The sequence below is a fragment of the Myxocyprinus asiaticus genome, chromosome 32 (assembly GCF_019703515.2).
Source record: "Myxocyprinus asiaticus isolate MX2 ecotype Aquarium Trade chromosome 32, UBuf_Myxa_2, whole genome shotgun sequence".
NCBI classification, from domain to species: Eukaryota; Metazoa; Chordata; class Actinopteri; order Cypriniformes; family Catostomidae; genus Myxocyprinus; species Myxocyprinus asiaticus.
The window spans coordinates 31,083,866-31,104,305 of NC_059375.1; the positions used below are offsets into that span (position 1 = coordinate 31,083,866).

The following is a 20,440-nucleotide window of genomic DNA, read 5'->3' on the forward strand; positions in this document are numbered from 1 at the left end:
GAGCTTAAAGCTCATAAAATGAAACGAGTGCCCACCTGCTCCTGCTCTGGTACACCTGAACAAAGCATTCCACTTTGAAAAGAAATACTGAGAGGCAAAGAGGCCTTGGCATTGAGAGAACCTCAAGATCTTGATGAAATTCAGGCTCAGTGAGGTGGAGCCAAGCCCCAAGTGGCTGGTCACTCCCAAAACGTGGAGCCGTGTATGTGTGTGCACCAGCACCATAATTCCAGCTCCAGGCTTTAGTGTGTGGGTAGCTTTGGCAATGCTCACTCAGTTGTGTGTAATAGTGCAGGTTCCCATGCATTCAGATGGTAATGTGGGGACAGAATGAAGTTTGTCTCCTCAAGAAAGAGTCTTCCATGTTGATACATGTGGGACAGAGCAATTCAAATCAAGCTGTAAAAGAATGCACCGCCTGTGACCTCTGTTGGTGTGTGTTTGTGTGTGGCAATGAAGACGAAGCGATTGGGGGGATAACAGGCGGGTCCTCTCACACTCTTTTTTTTGAACGCTTTAAAGATGCCTTAAAGTCTTTTGGTGGGAAACTGCATAGATTAATTGATATTGGTGCATTGGTTTAGTATGATTTGCAAAGTGTAAGGTTCGTGGGTTAAAGTGGGTGTTTTTGAAAGGAAGTGTTTTGTATCATGTTTAGTTTGATTAGTCTTGACAGCACTGAGGCCTTTTCAAATCAGTAGGCTTGGCTGATGGTTTATAGAGTGTGAACTTTGATAGGTTTCAAATCTTTTGGTGTGTTCCAATGCCTAATTTTAACCATTACATATTTAATTGAGGTTTTATGTGTTTTGAGGTCTGGTCAATGCTAGATGTCAATCATTTTGTTTTGACACACTGCTTATGTACATTTTATTTTGATCAAATAATGAAACTATTTGAAAGAGACAACATCCATTAAGCTGTCTGTGTGAATTCCTTTGTAATTATGTTGGAAAGTTATTTTAAATCATCCATCTTGGCAAGGATGTCAGAATACTTGCTATTTATTTACTGCAAGAAGTAATTTTCTCAATTGGTATTTTTGTCTTGTTATTCAATCAGTTATCTAAAAATCCTTAATACATTTATTCAGTTATCTAAAATTACTTTACATAGAATATTAAGCCTTGTTTTCAGAGAATATATCTTGAATTAAGACAAGAAATGGTCTTGTTTTAAGCATAAATTTAACCAAATTTTGTGATTTTAAGCTTAATTATTTTCAATATGTAAATTGTTAAATCAGTTTGCCCATAGGTTAAGAAACAAAAAACTGTTTTCAGATTTATTCTCTGAAAACAAGTCTTGCACAATTATGAACAGAAGTTATGTTGTAGTAATGAACTTTTGATTGATCTCAGTAAATTCGGAAACAGTAGGTTGAATTTTCTTGAGCTAAACTCGGTCTGTGCTTACCGAAATTCAAAGCACTGGCCCCAGTTGTTGAAGCGGGAAATGTGGTTGCCAAAAGAGAGTTGTTTTTAGATTTAAAGGCTGTAATGCATTGGAGAGGAATGCTTATTGTATTAAGGCTACTCCCCAACCCTAAACCTAACCATCAGTGGAGTAAAAATGAAATCTTAGAGGAAAAATAGAACCACCGAATCGCGCTCGTCACTGATTATTTAAACAAAATTACTTCCTGTTTTCTATGTGGGACGAGAACCCGGGTCTCCCTTGTGGCTGATACAATGCGCTTTTTGGTCGCACCGCAGGAGAATGTATTTGAACCAAGGCAAATATTTTGTATGGGAGATGACGCATATCAGTAACTCACCATAACTGGACTGATGTCAGGGCACTCGAACATTCGGAAGCAACATGCTGAACTCCCGTGTGATCGTTATGTATTTTCACTGGAAAACCAGAGAAAATTGTATTACAGTGATTGGTGTTTGGTTTGTCAAACAATCAGCAAGATCACACACACTCACTATGGGGTCAGAATTTTAAACAAGGCTTCCCGCTGTCTCATGTGAGCCACATGGAGTGCACTGGCTGGAGCTTGACCCTGGAAGCAGACCAAACATAATGTCACAATCAATTATGTCCACAAAGACCGAAAGAGAAACCATTGTACGTGTGTGTGCCTGCTTGAAATTACCCTCTCTGCCATTCACCAGGCCACGGCACACATTCTGATCTTGTTGAGCTCTGGCACACATAGTCCTGGCATTACATTTTAGTTCTTCTGCACATTGATCTTACTGAATCTTCTCTCTCTCTCTAACACTCCCTCTTTTTCTCTCTCCCTTTCTATGTGCCTCTGGCTATCTGTATATCTAATATATTTACACCTGTTTTCACCTTTGCACTCTCCACCTTCGCTAAATCTTAAATCACTACACACCCACGGATAGTCAAACACCCTGATTCAACTCTTGAGTTTTGATTACACTTATTGGAAATCATGTACGCTATCATTCAAATGTTCCTGACAAAATTTTGTAAAAATATAACTAGTTGATTTTCATATGGGACTTTCTGAATTGTTTTGTTTTATTTCTGTTTCACTATGATACAGCAAAAGCAATCCAACTAATCAAAGTTTCAGTATGAATTACTCATATCTGAGTCAGTTTCCTTGTCTGTTAATGTTCAAATTTGTCTTAAGTGAGTGGACCTTCAACAGCTCTTGTTTTAGTCTGTCTGCGCTTATAGTTAATAAAAAATGTTTTTAATTATGTCATAATTTACTCACCCTCATTTTGTTCTAAAACCGTATGACTTTCTTTCTTCCATGGAACACAAAATGAGATGTTAGGCAGAATGCTAGCCTCGGTTACCATTCCCTTTAATTCATACAAGAGAATGGTGACTGAGGCTAACATTCTGCCTAACATCACCGTTTTGTGTTCCACAGAAGAAAGTCATATGGGTTTGGAATGACATGAGGGTTAGTGAATAGTGAGTGAACTATCTCTTTAAGCATCATAGCTGAGTCAAAACTCTGAGACCATCTGAATGAACAATTGTGGGAGAATTTCCTCTTTGAAGATTATTTTGTTAAGAACAATGAATACATTAGGCCTGTTATCCAAATGTGGGTCAGAACAGCATTGTAGGGCTAATGTGTGTGTTAGTGTGTATGTATGTAAAGTAGAGCAATAAGTGCATGGATGGATGATGCTGTACAAACCAAACATTGTTTTGTTTTTTTGTGTTGTTTTTTTTAATCAAGTGGTTAGTATGGACCTCACAATGTGCATCATGTGGGCTTTGTAAAAAGACTTGGAAAATAACTGTACATTACAGGAAAACACTATAAATGTGACCTCTGTAAGGATATCGGTGGTAAAAACCGGGGAAAGGCAGTTAATCATGCCATCATTTAATGCATTATGTGAATTTAAAGATTAAATCAGAATTTACCCCATTTACTTCACTAATTGTGTGCCTGGTTTTATTGTGCATGATACTTTTTTGAAAAAGGTTGTTTTAATTTATATTTCACCAAAATTTCTCCACCTCTGAAACGACTTTTCATTATTGCTGACGTAAACGAGGCTGCACTGGCAGAAAAATAATAATATAAGCCAACAATGTAATAGACCACTTGTCGTTATCCAATAAAACCCTGATGGACAAATTCAAGCCCCACCCTAGATTATTTCCAAGTATTCTCGTAAACTAAGGAAATTAAATCTTGCACATGAATTTTCATGTGCTTACTATACTTACTAAATTGAAAAACTACACTATCACCTCATAGATTATTACCTACTCCCATGTTCAGACGAACATTTTATTTTGGCTGTTTTTTAGTTTTGCTGTAATGTTTCAGAGGTCAAATATGCAACGGAATTACAAGGCCATTCAGGCTCTAATCTCGTATCAGTCTTTTAACGAATCAGCAACATAAAAGATTTATTGTAGCATGATGTCAGCGTGAGTTACCACATCAGATGTCTTGGAAGCCTTAAGCCTGAGACATGCTAAATCTGCTAAACTCTCTTTTTGACTGTAAAAAGATACTGAAACTCACATATCATGATTGCATACACTCCATATGAATCCTCACAGTTTTGTTGAACTCCAAATATTTTGCATCCTTTATTTTGAAACTCGTATATAGTTTTCTATCTGAGCTTTCACAGTCTTATGCAGAGTCCCAGACCCCACCTCAATTGCCTCCCCCAGCCTCCTGAGAGGGCCCATGTCTCACTGCTTGCTTTGACAGTCCTTTGTAACTTCATAAAGCATTATCTCTGGCAGAATTGTGGGAAGGCACCGATGCGTAATAGTGAATCTCCCTCCCACACTCTCCTGCCCCAGACCCGTTTGAGTGCCAATTTGGACCAAAGAGATCAAAGAGCAGTCAAACTCAACTCCAAGCCATGACATCCTCTGGAAAGCCAATGGCAACATGCAGAGCAAACTGACTATGATCTGCCCTCCTGCGGCAGATCTCCATGTCTCCCATGAGCTCTTCTCATCCTTCAGAAGCGACAGAGTTATCCATTCAGACTGGTGTGAAGTTCTCCATTGTGTCTGTACTAGTTACAGGCAGATTAATCGGCCGATATTTGGCCATTTTGAGACTGTGTTGGCTTGGCCGATTAACTTAACTGATAGTTCCCCATTGTGTCAGTTTCAAAGTTTACCAACAGCCTTGTCAAAGTTTTATGTCAAAAATTTATGAAATATTTTATTAATTATTTGAGTAAATGTTGTTCTGTTTTAAAAATTCAAAAAGTGTTCTTTTAATTTTCGCAATTATGTCATTTGATACTGCGAAAATGTATTGCATTTTACATAATTGTATTACTTACAGTATTATGTTGACTATCGGCCATCCTGCTCTACAGATCTCGATCTTGGCACTGACCATAAAATAAACGGAATTAGTCAACTACTAGTGTATTCTGGTAAAACTAAAGCCAAACCAAGAGTTCTGTGCCATCTGTCACTAGCTAAGTTGTAAGTTATCTGCTGCTGACCAGGACACATCCTTTCTCTTTCATCAGAGATGACCCTGCTTGCCTCCCAGCCTAAGTCCCTGGAATCATCCCCAGCTTCAGCGGCTTCCACTGAAGACCCTGAACAGAGGATGCTGGAGAAAAGGTCAAAGGTCATTGAGGAGCTTCTGCAGACAGAGCATGACTACATTAAAGACCTTCAAATGTGTGTGAAGGAGATCATTCAACCACTGCAGAAGAAGCAGGTCAGTAGAGTTCCAGCAAACACTCTACAAACATGAATTTTGTTTTTGAAGCCGGGTGCACACTGTATGATTTTTACAGTACTTTACTATTGTTGCTTGTCAGACTGTACGATAGTGAGATAGTGGTCCCAGTGAGATCTTGGGTTAAAGCCATGGCACACTGGGCGACATTATGTCAGACTGTACGATACACATTGTAGCCAAGACTTTAGTCCCAGTTGTCCCGATTAGAGGCTTTGACTAGATGTTTTATCTCATCTGGCCATTGTAGGAGCAGTCACATTGCACGACTGTGACGCAAAATTTCTGACACTGCTAGAGGCTAACATTAATCGCAAAGGCAATTAATCGGCTGAGAGTGAACATGTCAAGCTAAGCAATCAAAGACTGCTGATTATACCCTTTGAAAAGAGAAATATTTTAGGATCGCCGAAATTTGTCTCAGATGACAAAATCATGGCAATAATCATACAATGTTGAACCCGGCTTTACATGTTCACAGATCAGATGTTAACTGCTTGCATTGAGTGCAATGAGAACATTTCAAATCTTCATCTGCACGTCCTGTAGGTCCAGAGTATTGACTTTGATGGTCTCTTTGGAAACATTAACTCAGTAATTGACCTTTCTCGCCGACTCTACAAGGCCCTCCAGGACACTGACTCAATAGGTAAAGGCAAAAATCCCCAAGATATGGTCCAGCTCACAACATCTTACAAAGTTTTAATTGCAGATCACAGTTTCCGTATTGCTGTTTTGCCATATTCAATCTCTTTGCTCATCCAGGTCAAGTGTTCCTGGAATACAAAGGTGAGTTGGAAGAGGTTTACAAGATCTATTGCCAAAATCACGATGATGCCATCTCTTTACTGGAGACCTACGAGAAGGATGAAAACATCCAGAAGCACATACTGGAGTGTCTGGAGAAGCTCAGGTAATTTTCAGTGAAGGACAGTTCATGATTCCCCATGAATAAATACAGTTTTCAGATTACTGCATGGTGTGGTTACCACAAACATTGCATGCCCATATTCCGTTGAGCATGTACAGTAAATGCCAGTCTTAGTAATGAGTCATTCATATAACAAAATAACTGTTTGAGAGATGTTGCAAGTAGGACACTAATTGTGTGGTATGTAACATTACACATGATCAATTCATTTCAATGGTATCTGGAATTGTATGTTATGTGACAGGATTGGTCTCTGGATTTTAGTAGTAGAAATGCAAAGGGTGAGGCAATGCCACAGGGTGTGCTGCCTTACTCATGTCATCATTGCGATATGTCTTGGTGGTAAATGTAAGAGTCAAGATCTTGAGGAACCAGTCCTTTTTTATTCTGGATATAAGATGACTTAAGGCATCTTTGGAATTCCTGAACAGGAAGCCTCTTTGCGCTTCGCATTGTTTACTTTTTAAAGTTTCGATATTGTACTATAACCTGATTATTATGCCTGATGCCACATAGAGTATACAATAAAAGATAAATGAAATTGGATTTGTTACATTTTTATATAAAAATACTTGTATTTCTTGTATTGTGTCTCTGTTTTCATTATTTGTTCTCTTTAATAGTGGTTTATTAATGCGTTGAGGAATGTGCCTCACCTAGTTCCCCCACTTTGCTAGTTTCACTGTTTCGGTGAATGATTCAGGCCAGCGTGTTTCTCCAGAGTTGTGTGTATTTGAAGAAACGTATTGTATTAGGCTTTATTTGAACATAAACACAATTTGCCTAAGGTAACAACCAGTTTCTTTTGGTAAACTTTGGGAAACTCTCATCAAATTCTCTTAAACTAAATCGCTTTCTCATAGTGTAGTTTTCAAGTTTAGTTTATTCTTGTTATTTGCTGTAGCCCTTTGACAGACATAAGAGCAAAAAGAATAGGAGGAAATATTCACCTAGAAGCTGTTTGTCCTGAGTATCAAGGCATCTGTAAAATGAGTGTGTACTTTGCCAAGTCTACAGCTAAGCTTTAACCCATATGGCTCTGACTCCAGTTAAGAAATTGCAAGCATGTTGGTTTTCTGGTGGGATGGTACTGTAATAAACTCATCAATGAAAAACAGATATAAATAGCTCTAAAAAGCTCCTTTAGAATGATGTCTTGGTGGTACTAAAGTGATAGAGTTTCCTTTATTACTTTCAGACTTTCTGAGACACACTCGAGTGCACTAGACTCTGACTGGCATTTCATTTTGGCACACTGTGGGAGATCAGAGAGGGCCCAGTGGAGGCCCCAGCACCGGCTTACTGCACTCCTAAAGCAGGTCACCCACGGCATGCGTTGCCATGGCAGCAAGCAACATATTGTCTTGACCTCTCGCCTGCTCCATTCATGTTCATTACTGCATAATGGCAGGAGTTGACATTATTTTAGAAATAAGCTGTTTGAAACAAGGTTGTGATATCTAATTAGCTCGTTAGCGGCTTTCTAAGAAAAGATAGAGGTGGTTTAATGCGAAACTGTGTTTTGTTCCCTCTCTCTCTCCTCTCTTTCTCTCTCTCTCTCTCTACCTCACCACTGACAGAGGGATATACAGAGAGTGGTAAGTTTAAAGCAACGCTAAAGCATCTGCATGTGAAGTGCCTGACAGCATGCTCAACATTTATTAACCTGCGTAACCCTTTTCTCCTTGTGTGCATGTGTGACCAGGGGGCCTTGTATGCTTTGTGTATGCTGTGTGTTTTGTGGTCATGGTTCCTCCTTGTTAAGAGTCAAATTCTGGCATACATTTGCACAAATTAGACCCATGAACATTTGTGCAAATGAATTGCATTTAGTGAACTCCTAATCAAGTCAGAATATGACTTCAGTAAATAAATTGGTTTATAATTGAAACTATTTTTCTTTATTTTAGAGTTTGCTTTTTGTTTTTGTTTTTCTGGCAATTGACCTAATGCTTTCTGGTGGCATGATAAACAATTATTAACACAATCTGTAAGCTGATGATATGGTAAACCAACAATCTTTTATTTCAAATCAAATCAAATCACTTTTATTGTCACTCAACCATATACACAAGTGCAATAGTGTGTGAAATTCTTGGGTGCAGTTCTGAGCAACATAGTAGTCGTGACAGTGATGAGACATATAACAATTTACAATAAACATCAGATTTACACAACACAATTTAAAATCTAATATACACATAATTACACATAACACAATACAAATAATAACATACAATGTACAGTATACAATACACACAATATAGAATACACATTATACAATAAAAAAGAAAGTATATATAGTATATATAAAATGTAAAAAAATGTGGGCAAAAATAAATGTAACTGCAGTCAAAGATGCCTTTTTGTTATGTTTTCAAGTATTCAAAGATACTCTTATTGCTTCATGATTTTGAGCTTTTCATACTATCCTCCAGTAATTAGCTCCAGATTCATTCATTTTGGAATATTCCATTCTGTAACATCTATATCATGCTTCAATTCTGGATTTGGATCTGCTCTGCCCACATACAGTGGCCCTAAAAATTATGCAGACATTTAAACTACACTTAAAAATACATGAAGGTCTTTGCTTTATATAGAAGACATTTAACCAAGTGGCATTTATTTTAAAGAAATAGAGCACATGCACACTTTTTAAGCAAATCCAAAATAAAACATTTGTTAGGTTTTATATTATAAAACAATAGATATATTGTTCTGGTGTAACATAATTAATGTGATGAACTATATCTGTGGTTACTCTGCAAGGAAACCTTCACACTTTAGGGGAACATCTACATAAATACCTTCAAACATACACTAAAACACCAAACATAGCTGGTAAAAAAAAAAAATGTAAGTTAGTAAAGTTAGTTCTGAGAAAGCTCTAGCTTTATGTTTGTAGATGCCACTTGGTTTGATATTTTGTTATGTAATGTAATGAAATTCATATTGTACATTTTTAAGTGTCTTAAAGGAATATTCCAGGTTTCAATACAAGTTAAGCTCAATCAACAGCATTTGTGGCATAATATTGAATACCATAAAAATAAATTTCATTATTGGTGGTGGCGTAGTGGGCTAAAGCACATAACTGGTAAGTAATAAAAGGTTGCTGGTTCGATCCCCACAGCCACCACCATTGTGTCCTTGGGCAAGGCACTTAACTCCAGGTCGCTCCGGGGGGATTGTCCCTGTAATAAGTACACTGTAAGTCGCTTTGGATAAAAGCGTCTGCCAAACGCATAAATGTAAATGTAAATGTTTTTTTAAAAAAAAAGAAAAATCGTGGTTACAGTGAGGCACTTACAATGGAAGTGAATGGGGCCAATCCGTAAACGTTAAAATACTCACTATTTCAAAAGTATAGCCACAAGACATAAACAATATGCGTGTTAACATGATTTCAGTGTGATAAAATCGCTTACTAACCTTTTCTGTGTAAAAGTATAGCCAATTTTACAACTTCGTTGCCATGACCATGTGATGTCAACAAACTATAAAACCTAAAAAAATGACATCTCAAATAATACATAGGTTTTAACAGAAGAATTAAAGTGTGTTTTTATACAATTATAAGCTTCACATCTCTGCCTTTTAAACCTTCCAAAAAATTGGCCCCAATCACTTCCATTGTAAGTGCCTTAATGTAACTTTGACTTTTGCTCTTTATTTGTTTGTTTTTTTCTCCCCTTTTCTCCCTAATTTGGTCTGAGACGGTCAATCCGCGCATCTTATCACGTGGCTTGTTGAGCGCGTTACTGCGAAGACATAGTGCGTGTGTAGGCTTCACGCTATTCTCCACGGCATCCACGCACAACTCACCACGTGCGCCACCAAGACCGAGAACCACACATTATAGGGACCACAAGGAGGTTACCCCATGTGACTCTACCCTCCATTAGCAACCGGGCCAATTTGGTTGCTTAGGAGACCTGGCTGGAGTCACTCAGCACGCCTTGGATTTGAACTCGCGACTCCAGGGGTGGTAGTGATTTTTGCTCTTTAAAGAAAAGGACGGATGAGTCAAAATTATTTTTTGTGGTAATCAACATTATGCCACAAATGCTGTCGATTGAGCTTAACTTGTACTGAACCCGGAATATTCCATTAAGTGTCAAAAAGTGTCCAGATACACTGGGGCCACTGTAAACCTTTTCATCCCATCAGACAGAAATTGTGCTCTCTTGTTCTTTTGTTAGAGTGTCTCTAACAAAGTGTTTTTTTTAAAATGGGTGACAGTAAGCCAGTTGGTAATTGATGGATGAAAACAATGTGTGGCAGTGACCCAGCTTGCTGTCAGAGGAGGATGAAGAATGCAACCTTGATATGTGACTAATTCTATTCTCACTTTTGCTCTTTCTCTCTCCCTCTGTTGTTCTGTCACAGGGGAAAGACAAACTACATTAATTTGGGTTCATTCTTGATAAAGCCAGTCCAGAGAGTGATGCGTTACCCCCTGCTCCTTATGGAAATGCTTAACACCACTCCAGAGTCACATCACGACAGGAAGCAACTTGCCGAGACAGTGATGTCCATTAAAGAGATCAATGTCAATATCAACGAATTCAAAAGGAGAAAGGACCTTGGTATGTGGGTGTAGCTGTCAGCAAGTTGAAAAGTTAATATTAGGCTTGGGATCGATGCCTTTTTTACGCATCGATAATCTGAAGATTTTCCCAATATATATTTTGTCTTTTCAAACATATTTCTCAACACAACTTTAGTTAAGTGTGAGCGGCAGGGTAAATTAAAGGGGGTCTCACAGCTTCTGGTAGACAACATGGCGTGTTCAAAAAATTAGAACCCGAAATTCTGAAGTGCCAGGGAGCGCAACTCACGTAGTTTTCCATTAAATTCGACCCAAATCATTATCAAAGTACCAATATATTTTACTCTAGCCATCACTGGATGATATATTGTGAATAAGAATCTTTCATATAGCCTACACAAGTATGTCGCTTTGTGGTTTGACGGCTTGAATTAAAGACCTATTCGAGGCTACATACAGAGAAATTGCATAATAAACATCGCCATTTTGAATCGTTCGGTCTGTGCAGTTACACCAGTTTCATACACTAACTTGCAAACTCAGAATTGTAATTTTGTAAATTCTTGAAGAAGTACAAAAACGTTTGTAACTCTGGACTGCCATCTGCTGCGCTGCATCAGCTCGTCCTGTGTGTGTGATACCTGTGCCTTTCCTACCCACGACCTGCGATTCCTCATGCTCCCTGAACCACTCTTTCACAATTTGAGCCCCATGAATCTTGGCATTGTCATCTTGGAATATGCCAGTGCTGTCAGGGAAGAAAAAATCCATTGATGGGATAACCTGGTCATTCAGTACATTCAGGTAGTCAGCTGACTTCATTTTATTGCTGCATAACGTTGCTGAGCCTAGACCTGATCAATTGAATCAATTGAACCCCAGATCATAACACTGCCTCCAGAGGCTTGTACAGTGGGCACTATGTATGACGGGTGCATCGCTTCCCTTCTTACCCTGACGCCCCATCGCTTTGGAATAGGGTAAATCTGGACTAATCAGACCACATGACCTTTTTCCATTGCTCCACAGTACAATCTTTATGCTTCCCTATCTCCTTAGTTGTTTTCTTTGCTTGATGCAGGCCAATAATTTGCCCCTTCTGAAACACAGTAAAAAAATGTCCATGACCACAAGATGTGACATGGTTGTTTAAGAAAAGAGAAGCTACACACTGGATCAGTTAGGGTTATAAGAATTGTTGCCAGCTGAAACATATTAATCATTGCAATAATGATCCAATCATAGACTCTTAAGTATCTTCTTATTTAAATCCAAACGGCGACTTTTTTTTGGCCAGGCAGTGTGGGATGTTACATAGGCTATCTTCCAAAACCTTGGGAGTTGCTTCGTTGTCCATTGCCTACATAGGTATTTGCCTTCTAAGGGTCCGTTTACACTGAATATGTTTTGTGTCCATCTGCGCTGTTTTTCATTATTTAAAAAAAAAAATAATTATGTAAACATTCACTAGACGGATGTCTGTGACTGTTGCACAATGTCTCACAGTTTTTCAGAGTCTTATGCAGGAGCGCAGCGTTTTTTAGATGCTATGTCAAGTTAAAAGAACTTAAACGTATAAAAACACATCTCAAGACACCTTCATTTTGTTCTGTTCTTTGCGCTGCATCTAGCTTTCCTTAGAGCGAGAACGTGTTCGGTCTGAATCGCCCCTTATAGGCAGCATTCAAATCTTAACATGACTTGGCAGCAACTCTTCATGACAAACAAGTAGGAATAAAAATACTTAGCACACACAAGTCACAGAGTAAAAATGCACTTTTTAGCTATATTTTACAGTGTTTAATGAAATATAGTTATATATATATATATATATATATATATATATATATATATATATATATATATATTACTTATTTTAAAAAAAAATCTAACTTGTCCTGGCATAATGCATTGTAAGATTGCCTTCTCTGCAAAGGATGCATGCAATGCTGCTTTAGATTTTGTCCAAAAATAGGTATCTTGGGAAGCAGCATAATCATGTCTACCTTTTGGAACAATCTTTGATTTGGGAGCATTCCTAAGATGCCTTAAAGTGCTGCCTGCAAAAGCGGCTCGCTAGGTTTTGGAACAGAGCAGTATTGTTATCTGGCTGTAGTTTGGCTCTACGAACATTCCATAACTCAATGGTGCCATCTCTTGTCTATAGTGGTGAAGTACCGCAAAGGTGATGAAGACCGACTCATTGACAAGATCTCAAAGTTAAGTATGCATTCCATCATCAAGAAGTCAAACAGAGTGAGCAGCCATCTCAAGCACCTGACTGGGATTTCAGCTCAGGTACATCAGTGCTGTTATAATAACACCACCCATCCCTAATTGGATTCAGAGAACTAGTGTTGACCAAACTCACTTTCACTCTTCCTCAGATCAAAGATGAAGCTTTCAATGATGCAGAGAAAAGATTTAGACTCCAGGAGCAACTTATTAAGTCCTTCATCAGGGACATCTCCCTCTATCTGCAGCACATACGGGTATTGATTCATTTTACATTAACAAGACCTTGCCAGGTCCTCATGTGACTTGCTAATCTTAATCTTTTTACATGTTCCCATTCGTTTTATTGGTTTGTGTATTTTCTTTGTCTGATGATCAAAACATGGGCTTAGGAATACGATTTTTTTTTCTTTTTTTTTTTCTCCTGGCCTAGTTGGGCCGGTAGGTTAATTTTTGGCTTTCTCAAAGGGGGGGGGGGGGCTTTAAGACATCAAGGCATGATTTTACATGAAGCTGCTTTGAAACAATATGTATTGTGAAAAGCGCTATACAAATAAACCTGACTTGACTTTTAATTGCCTATTTTCACCAGTGCCAAAATAAAAAATAAAAAAATCATTAAAAAATATTTACTACAAATAATTTATTTGTTTAATAGTTTGTTGTTGTTGTTGTTGTTGTTTTTGCTAATTTACATTTAAATTGCTGAAAGTTTTAAGGCTAAGTAGAAGTTCGAGGTGCTATTGGGCCATACTTATTTTTGAGCCCTGAAAGCGCTTTCACCATTCTGTATTTTAAAGCATTTTTCTGACCTCAGTCTTTTCTAACCAATAGGAGTCTGCTTCAGTGAAGGTGCTAGCTGCCATCAGTTTCTGTGATATGTACACAGAGCGGCAACAGCAGATGGATCCTGAACGTTTCCAGAAAGCACATCGCTGCATCAGTGACAAACAGTTTACTGAGTTTGTGAGTACAGAAACTAAAAATCACCTAGCTTTGCCTGCAACACAGCGATGAAGCAGCAGTTAGTGATTTTTAGTGGTTTTTGTATTTAACTAGGGAACATAACTCGTACTGCACCATTTGTGCTACAGACATAAATGATACCTCAAATTATTTGACTTGTTGAGGAGAGATGCTGTTACATGAACCAATTTATACAGGCAAAAATAAATTCTATAGCCTTGCATTGGAAGAACCCGAGCCTCTCCACCAACAGCTGGTGTGTGGTGGGCGTTCTGGCAAACTATGGCTGCCATCGCATGATCCAAGTGGATGCTGCACACTCGTGGTGGTTGATGAGATGCGCCAGCTACTATGTAAATTGCTTTGAGTGCCTAGAAAAGTGCTATATAAATGTAAGGAATTATTATTATTATATCTAGGGACCAGAATATCATAGAGATTTGAGGGTGAACCCTTTTGACTTAGGGCAGTAAGCTAACAACTAGCAACCATCAAGCAACACCCTAGCAACCACAAAACAGCAGGCAAAAAAAAAAAAAACGCTCAAAACACCTTAGCAACTGCACAACAAAGTGACAGCCAGCCGCATTGTCAGGGCAAGTTTTGCATGGGTAGGCACTACTCACATCTTATCTGATTTTGTAGTAGTTAGATATTGACTACTTTTACATGGACGCCAGAAAGTGGCTTATTGCGAAAAAGTAGCATTCCCATTTAAATGCACTGTATAAGCAGCGAACTCTTTACTCCCGTATACATGTGGCTCGGTCAGTAAGCAGCTTTCTCCACAGCAACGTAATTTTCCATCGACGCCAGTGTAAATAGCAAACGTGGTATCCGAGGAAGACTTCGCTATTTCTATTCCCCGTTGCTTTGCTTTATTTCCAGATATTCCAGAGTAGTTCCTGTGTTTGTTTTCTTAACTTTCTATAGTGACCTGCTGAGGAATTGTGCTGCAATAGTGGGGTTTCCCTCTTATGTAAAACTCTGGGATTCCCCAAATGTAACAGTGCATATATGCAAACTTGAGGGGCCATATATATTTTACATTGGTGTGTAAAAATGGGTATAGTTTATAGTGTATGTGCTTTCCCAGAAATGTGGAATTCTTTCTGCTGTGTTGACTTGTTGTTGGGCTCCATCCCATGACATTTTTTATCCAGTCTGTTTACGCACATGCACACTCTTCAAAAACTTGTTAGAACACCGCTTATGTGTTTACATGACCACATAAGCCATGTTTTCCAGTAGAAATCTGAGTGTGTTGAACCGCCTTCTCTTAATCCCTTAAACGGTGTAAGGAAATCAGCGTTCTTGTTTGCATGACATTTCAGAATGCCGCATACTGCAAAAACCCTGGAATAAACCCTTCTCTTAAGTGCGTGTAAACCTGGTCAATATATTGCTTTTTGTTCACCATTAGAAATTGATTTGAATGAAATAGAACAAATTATGTCAACGTTTTTGGCATGAACAATAACATGAACTTCTGAACGAGTCTTCACCCTTGTGAATTTCTTTCTCTGAGTAGAAGGAGAGGACAGAAGCTCTAGTCATCACTCCCCTTACCCAGCTGCTCAATATGTTCGCTGGGCCCCATAAATTGATCCAGAAGCGTAGAGACAAGCTACTTGACTACGACAACTGTAAGGAACGTGCTGAGAGGCTGAAGGACAAGCGTGTGCAGGAGGAACTGCAGACTGCTCGGAATAACTACGAAGCTCTAAACGCCCAGCTGCTGGATGAGCTGCCCAAGTTCCATCGCGCAGCTGAAGAGCTGTTCACCAGTTGTGTGAGGGGCTTCGCCAAAGCTCAGAGAGATTTCATTGCGCTCACATTGGGAGAACTCAAACCACTGCTGCAGGTAAATAGAGATGTGGAGAAGAAGTTTGATCGACCTACACTTTACCAGTGATGTTTTCAGTTGAGTAACTGCCTTAATTTTTTTACTCTTAATGTTATGTGTTTTTTCTTCCGTAAAGCTGTCTGGCTTGGGTGGCACAGCAGGGAATCTGGTGTCCTTGTTTCAAGAAGAGCACACCCGAGTGTTGGATTTGCTTCAGAGTTTTAGTTTCTTCCCTGACAACCTTCCCACGACTGTACGCAAGACCTTTGAAAAGAAGACTCTGGAAAAACAGAATTCCAAGAAACAGCAAGGCCATGTGAGTTTCCCAAATGCAGCTTGATCCAAAACGGACTGATCATCTTATCTATAATTTGCTTTAAACCCATTTCTTGAACCTTACATTTTCATTATGACCCTGCTGAAACTATTTAAATCACCCTTAGGTGGCCAAGCTGGTTAGGCTATTCTGTTTTGATGGTTTTAATTGGATTAGGGCACTTGTCAGCTGATCAAGCTGGAAGACAAGCTGGTTGACCAGCTAAACACCAGCTTGGCCAGGCTAGGCCAGATGAACATTAGCTTGGCCAGGCTTGGAGACCAGCTTAAACCAGCTAAGACCAACAAACCAACCTAGGATGATTTAAGCTATTTTTGTGTCTCTTATTCATTATCCTCTCTTCCTTTTCCTCTTTTCCTCCATACATGTGTAGCCAAACCATGTGCTACAGACAGATGAGCAGAGAGCCGGGCTTCTGGCGAGATATGGGCCAGAGAATCTCTACCAGGCTGATAGGAATTTTAATGCAGCACAAGACCTGGATGTGTCCGTACTGGAGGGAGACATAGTGGGTGTCATCAAGCAGCAAGACCCCATGGGCAGCCAGAACCGCTGGCTAATAGACAACGGAGGTTTGTATTGCATTATCTGCTTGTGATTCATTGAATGCGTTTCCATTTAATAATTTAGAAAGATAATTAGAGATGTTTGCTTAGGCTATTACTATTGTTTACACTAGGGTTGTCACCATACCAAAAGTTCAGTGGTTGATGCCAATGAAAACTCTTATCAGTATCACAGCAAAAACTAATATGCAATTAAGCACACTCCATTATTTTAAAAGGATTTGAACAAACCCGTAACCCTAAGTATGAAACTTTGCCACATCGGTTATTCCGCTCTGTTTGTGCTACGAACCAGGGTTTCCCTTGGCCGGTAATTACCATTTTTTGACCATTAAAACGTCCCAGTGTCCGACAAATAAAAAAATATTCTGTGAAAATATTAACACGAAGCATCAGCAACTAGTTCATGCCACAAATGTAGAGCGTGACGCCATCCCAATGATAACAGCGCTTTACTGCCAAGCAACCTGTGTTATTCCATCTTGCATGCCCACAGCGAGAAGCTTCTCACTTCAGAATTGCATTAAAACTGTCTGGAGGAGAAGAACACCAGGCTTATATGCATCTCAAGCTGTAGAGAAACACTGCACACATTTGACTTCACGTTGGCAGAAAAACGCTTCTGTGCTATGCAAAATTGGAGGAAAATAGTCATAAAAGTAAAGAGTGAGAAATTAGCCAAGGCGAGAAATTACATGACATAACCTAACGATTTTTGTTATTTTAATATTTCTTTGTGAACAAAAAGATATGTGGCAAATTGCAATTTAGCATTTTGCTTTGCCCTCCTGTTTTGTTTTGAATGTTTTTTTTAAATGGTCGCTAATTCCATGACTGCAGTTTGTTTTTATTGGAAGAGCAGCCATAATGAACAAACGTTTATTGTTAATTTTACTTGATTGTGTCATTATTATATTACATATTATGCATAGTCCATCACGTTACAGCGCTAAATAAACACAGAAATGAGGTGACTGGATTTTTTCCAATTTGTACAGTAAACTTTATCATTCCTGGACACGTTGGCCGGCACCAACATTTCTTAGTGGAAACTCTGCAACGAACACAAATAAAAACTCAAATCATGCTTGTTGAGGTTTGGTATTACTTTACTAAGCAATCAAACATACTGTTTTCTCCTGGCTAACAAAACGAGCCAAAAAAAAAACATAGACAAGCATTGAAGGAGGGATTTAAGCCATAGCTGGGATGCAGAATGTAATGGAATTGGGGGTGGGCTATTTTGACTTTAGCCAGTAAGTAACCAACTAGCAACCACCCAGAACATCCCAGTAACCGCAATGCCTTAGCATCCACCTAGAACACCCTAGTAACCAAATATCAATGCCCTTGTAACCATCCACATCCCCATAACATCATGGTGGTGAGCATGGGCAAATAAATGTCTTGTCATTGTAAATGTATTTTGACAAATCTTTTCTTTGTTTCTTCAGTTACAAAGGGCTTCGTGTATAGTTCCTTCTTAAAGCCCTACAACCCACGTAAGAGTCAGTCGAATGTTTCCATTGAGAGTCAGTCATCGAATGAGTCGGGCTACAGTGGCTCCTCCCCCATGTTCTCGCGCCAGAATAGCAACAGCACTCTGACATTCAACCAAGACACATCAACTGTCAGCTTCTCAACAGCTGCACCTCCAAACCAAGCACACAATCGCCCGTGTCAGGAAGCTACTCCCAGGAAAAACAGAGAGCTTTCTTCTTCCAGTCAAAGAGATGCTGTTGAGCCCGCCATCAGAAACTCCCCCAATCAGAAAGAACTGTCTGAGACAGCCTATCGAAATACTGCAAATAACAGGGACTACTACGAATCTTCATACAGGATTCCCACCAGTCACAGAGACTCTTTAGACTCTGGTCAGAATACTCCAACCAATAACCCAGACCCCTCAGACTTCTCTGAGACAGACTCGTGTTCCTCCGGTAAGAACTCAAGGAATGGCTCATCTTCGAGGTACAACAACTCACGTGGTTCGTATGGCTCACAGGAGAGACGAAATGGAGACTGTTCGGTACAGAAGAAGAAGCCACAGTACCCTCCTGAAGAATATATAGATCAAGAGCCTGATCCCGAACTGGATGGCCACCAGGTATGTCACAGACAACTAAATTGCTCTAAAATTAGTGGTTGATTACTTGAAGTCAACATGAAACAACATTCACAACCCATTTTACTTCCATAGTATGACGTATTTCCAACTGAAACAGGATATCCAAACAAAATGTAGGGTGGGACTTGATTTTATGCATTAAATATTCATGAATTTATGACAAGGGGCATTTCATACATAAGTTTCCTATCAATTTGTAGAGGTCTACTCCCCTTCTGAATCACTGTCAGCCGTCCGTTGGTTGAAATCTAAGTGGTCTTGGTAATGTCACATGAGAAAGTACATTTTGATTACAAAGACTAAAAAAAAATTATTTGGAATAACGTGCACTAATTAATCATTCACCATAAATGTAGAAACGTGTTAAAGAAGTTAGTAGGGTCAATTTTGATTTCATGTTGACTTTAAAACCTTCTATATCTCCCTAAAGAAGTTATTACTCAATTTTTTGACCAATTTTGCATTACAATAGCTAATTACCCATGATTCTCCATATTAATTTTGCTACTCCATGTTATGTTTCAGATTTATTATGCTCTCTACTCATTCAGTGCACGGTGTGCAAATGAGCTAAGCATATCAGCCAATCAGCGGGTCCGAATCCTTGAGTTTCAGGACATGAATGGCAACAAGGAGTGGTGGCTGGGCGAGGCAGGAGGACGGAGGGGTTACGTCCCATCCAACTACATTCGCAAATCAGAGTACACATGAGCTGCAGATTTGTACAAGGGCACTTCCAGAGCCCTGCAATGACCCTAGACCACTACAGGCCAACTCAAGGGGGAAAACATTTCAAAAGGATATGTTTGTGCCTTAAGTATAGAGGAGATGCACTGATATGGTGAACTGATCATTGCTACTGATGGGAAGAAAATTGTATCCTCCATAATGACTATTTAAAAGTCCTAAATGCCTCCTAGTGGCCATAGATGGATCAGCAGAGGATTGTGCATGTGGATTTGAAGTAATGGAGTGAACAAAGAAATAATCTGGACTGAGACAGTTTGGGTTGGAGAAATTCTGAAAGTAGTCTGAAATGTCCTGCTGTTCTTGGGTACTCCCTTTATAGTGTTAGCGCTTAAATGCTCTGTAGAGCTTAGATCTCTTTTATGTTTAAGAGTGGAGTGGAGAACTTGTATTGAGCATGTGCAAATGATACTGGAAAGAGACTTGGAGGTTCCAGGACTGGCATTAAGTGAGTGAGAGAGTGAATAAATGTTTGTTTGTGTGCTACTGAGATACAAATGCATTTGGTTGAGTGCGTGCTGTGTTTTGTGATGTTGCCTCCCTCATCTGACAATCTACAAAAAGTGTTTGGATTTAATCCCAGTCATGGCTCTCAAATCATAATGATATTACCACTGGTGACCATTTCATATTCCTGAAAATATAAATGAAATGCAAGAGACACTTTTATAAGGTACAGTGCTATTTCTTTTTTTCTTTTTTTTTACATTTTTACTTTTTGATAGCATTGTTAAATTTGCCACTTGCACTTGTGAATTGATTTACAAGTTAATAATGACATGTTTTGCACTGTTATTAGTGCGTTTATCAGGGCACCAGTGAGCTCATTTTGATGTGTTCCACCAACAGAATATGATCTTGTCATATTTATTTCTCATGTATTTCTGCACTCCAGTGTCAACAATTCTGTTTCTCCTCTTTTGAATAAAAAAGATGAAAAAACA

The 20,440-nt window shown here is 39.0% G+C and overlaps 1 protein-coding gene across 5 annotated transcripts in view; it reads left to right on the plus strand.

Moving 5' to 3' along the window:
* LOC127423191 (dynamin-binding protein-like) overlaps positions 1–20,440 on the plus strand; it is a 63,288-nt gene extending 42,848 nt beyond the window's left edge. For all 5 annotated transcript variants that reach the window (XM_051667323.1, XM_051667324.1, XM_051667322.1 and 2 more), the window contains 13 exons: positions 4,968–5,164; positions 5,735–5,834; positions 5,951–6,098; positions 7,697–7,714; positions 10,509–10,708; positions 12,839–12,969; positions 13,059–13,163; positions 13,741–13,872; positions 15,404–15,736; positions 15,855–16,034; positions 16,429–16,627; positions 18,076–18,728; positions 19,275–20,440. In XM_051667323.1, coding sequence (XP_051523283.1) covers positions 4,968–5,164; positions 5,735–5,834; positions 5,951–6,098; positions 7,697–7,714; positions 10,509–10,708; positions 12,839–12,969; positions 13,059–13,163; positions 13,741–13,872; positions 15,404–15,736; positions 15,855–16,034; positions 16,429–16,627; positions 18,076–18,728; positions 19,275–19,460 — 2,582 coding nt within the window. In that variant the 3' untranslated portion in view covers positions 19,461–20,440. The remainder of the gene's footprint in view (positions 1–4,967; positions 5,165–5,734; positions 5,835–5,950; positions 6,099–7,696; positions 7,715–10,508; positions 10,709–12,838; positions 12,970–13,058; positions 13,164–13,740; positions 13,873–15,403; positions 15,737–15,854; positions 16,035–16,428; positions 16,628–18,075; positions 18,729–19,274) is intronic.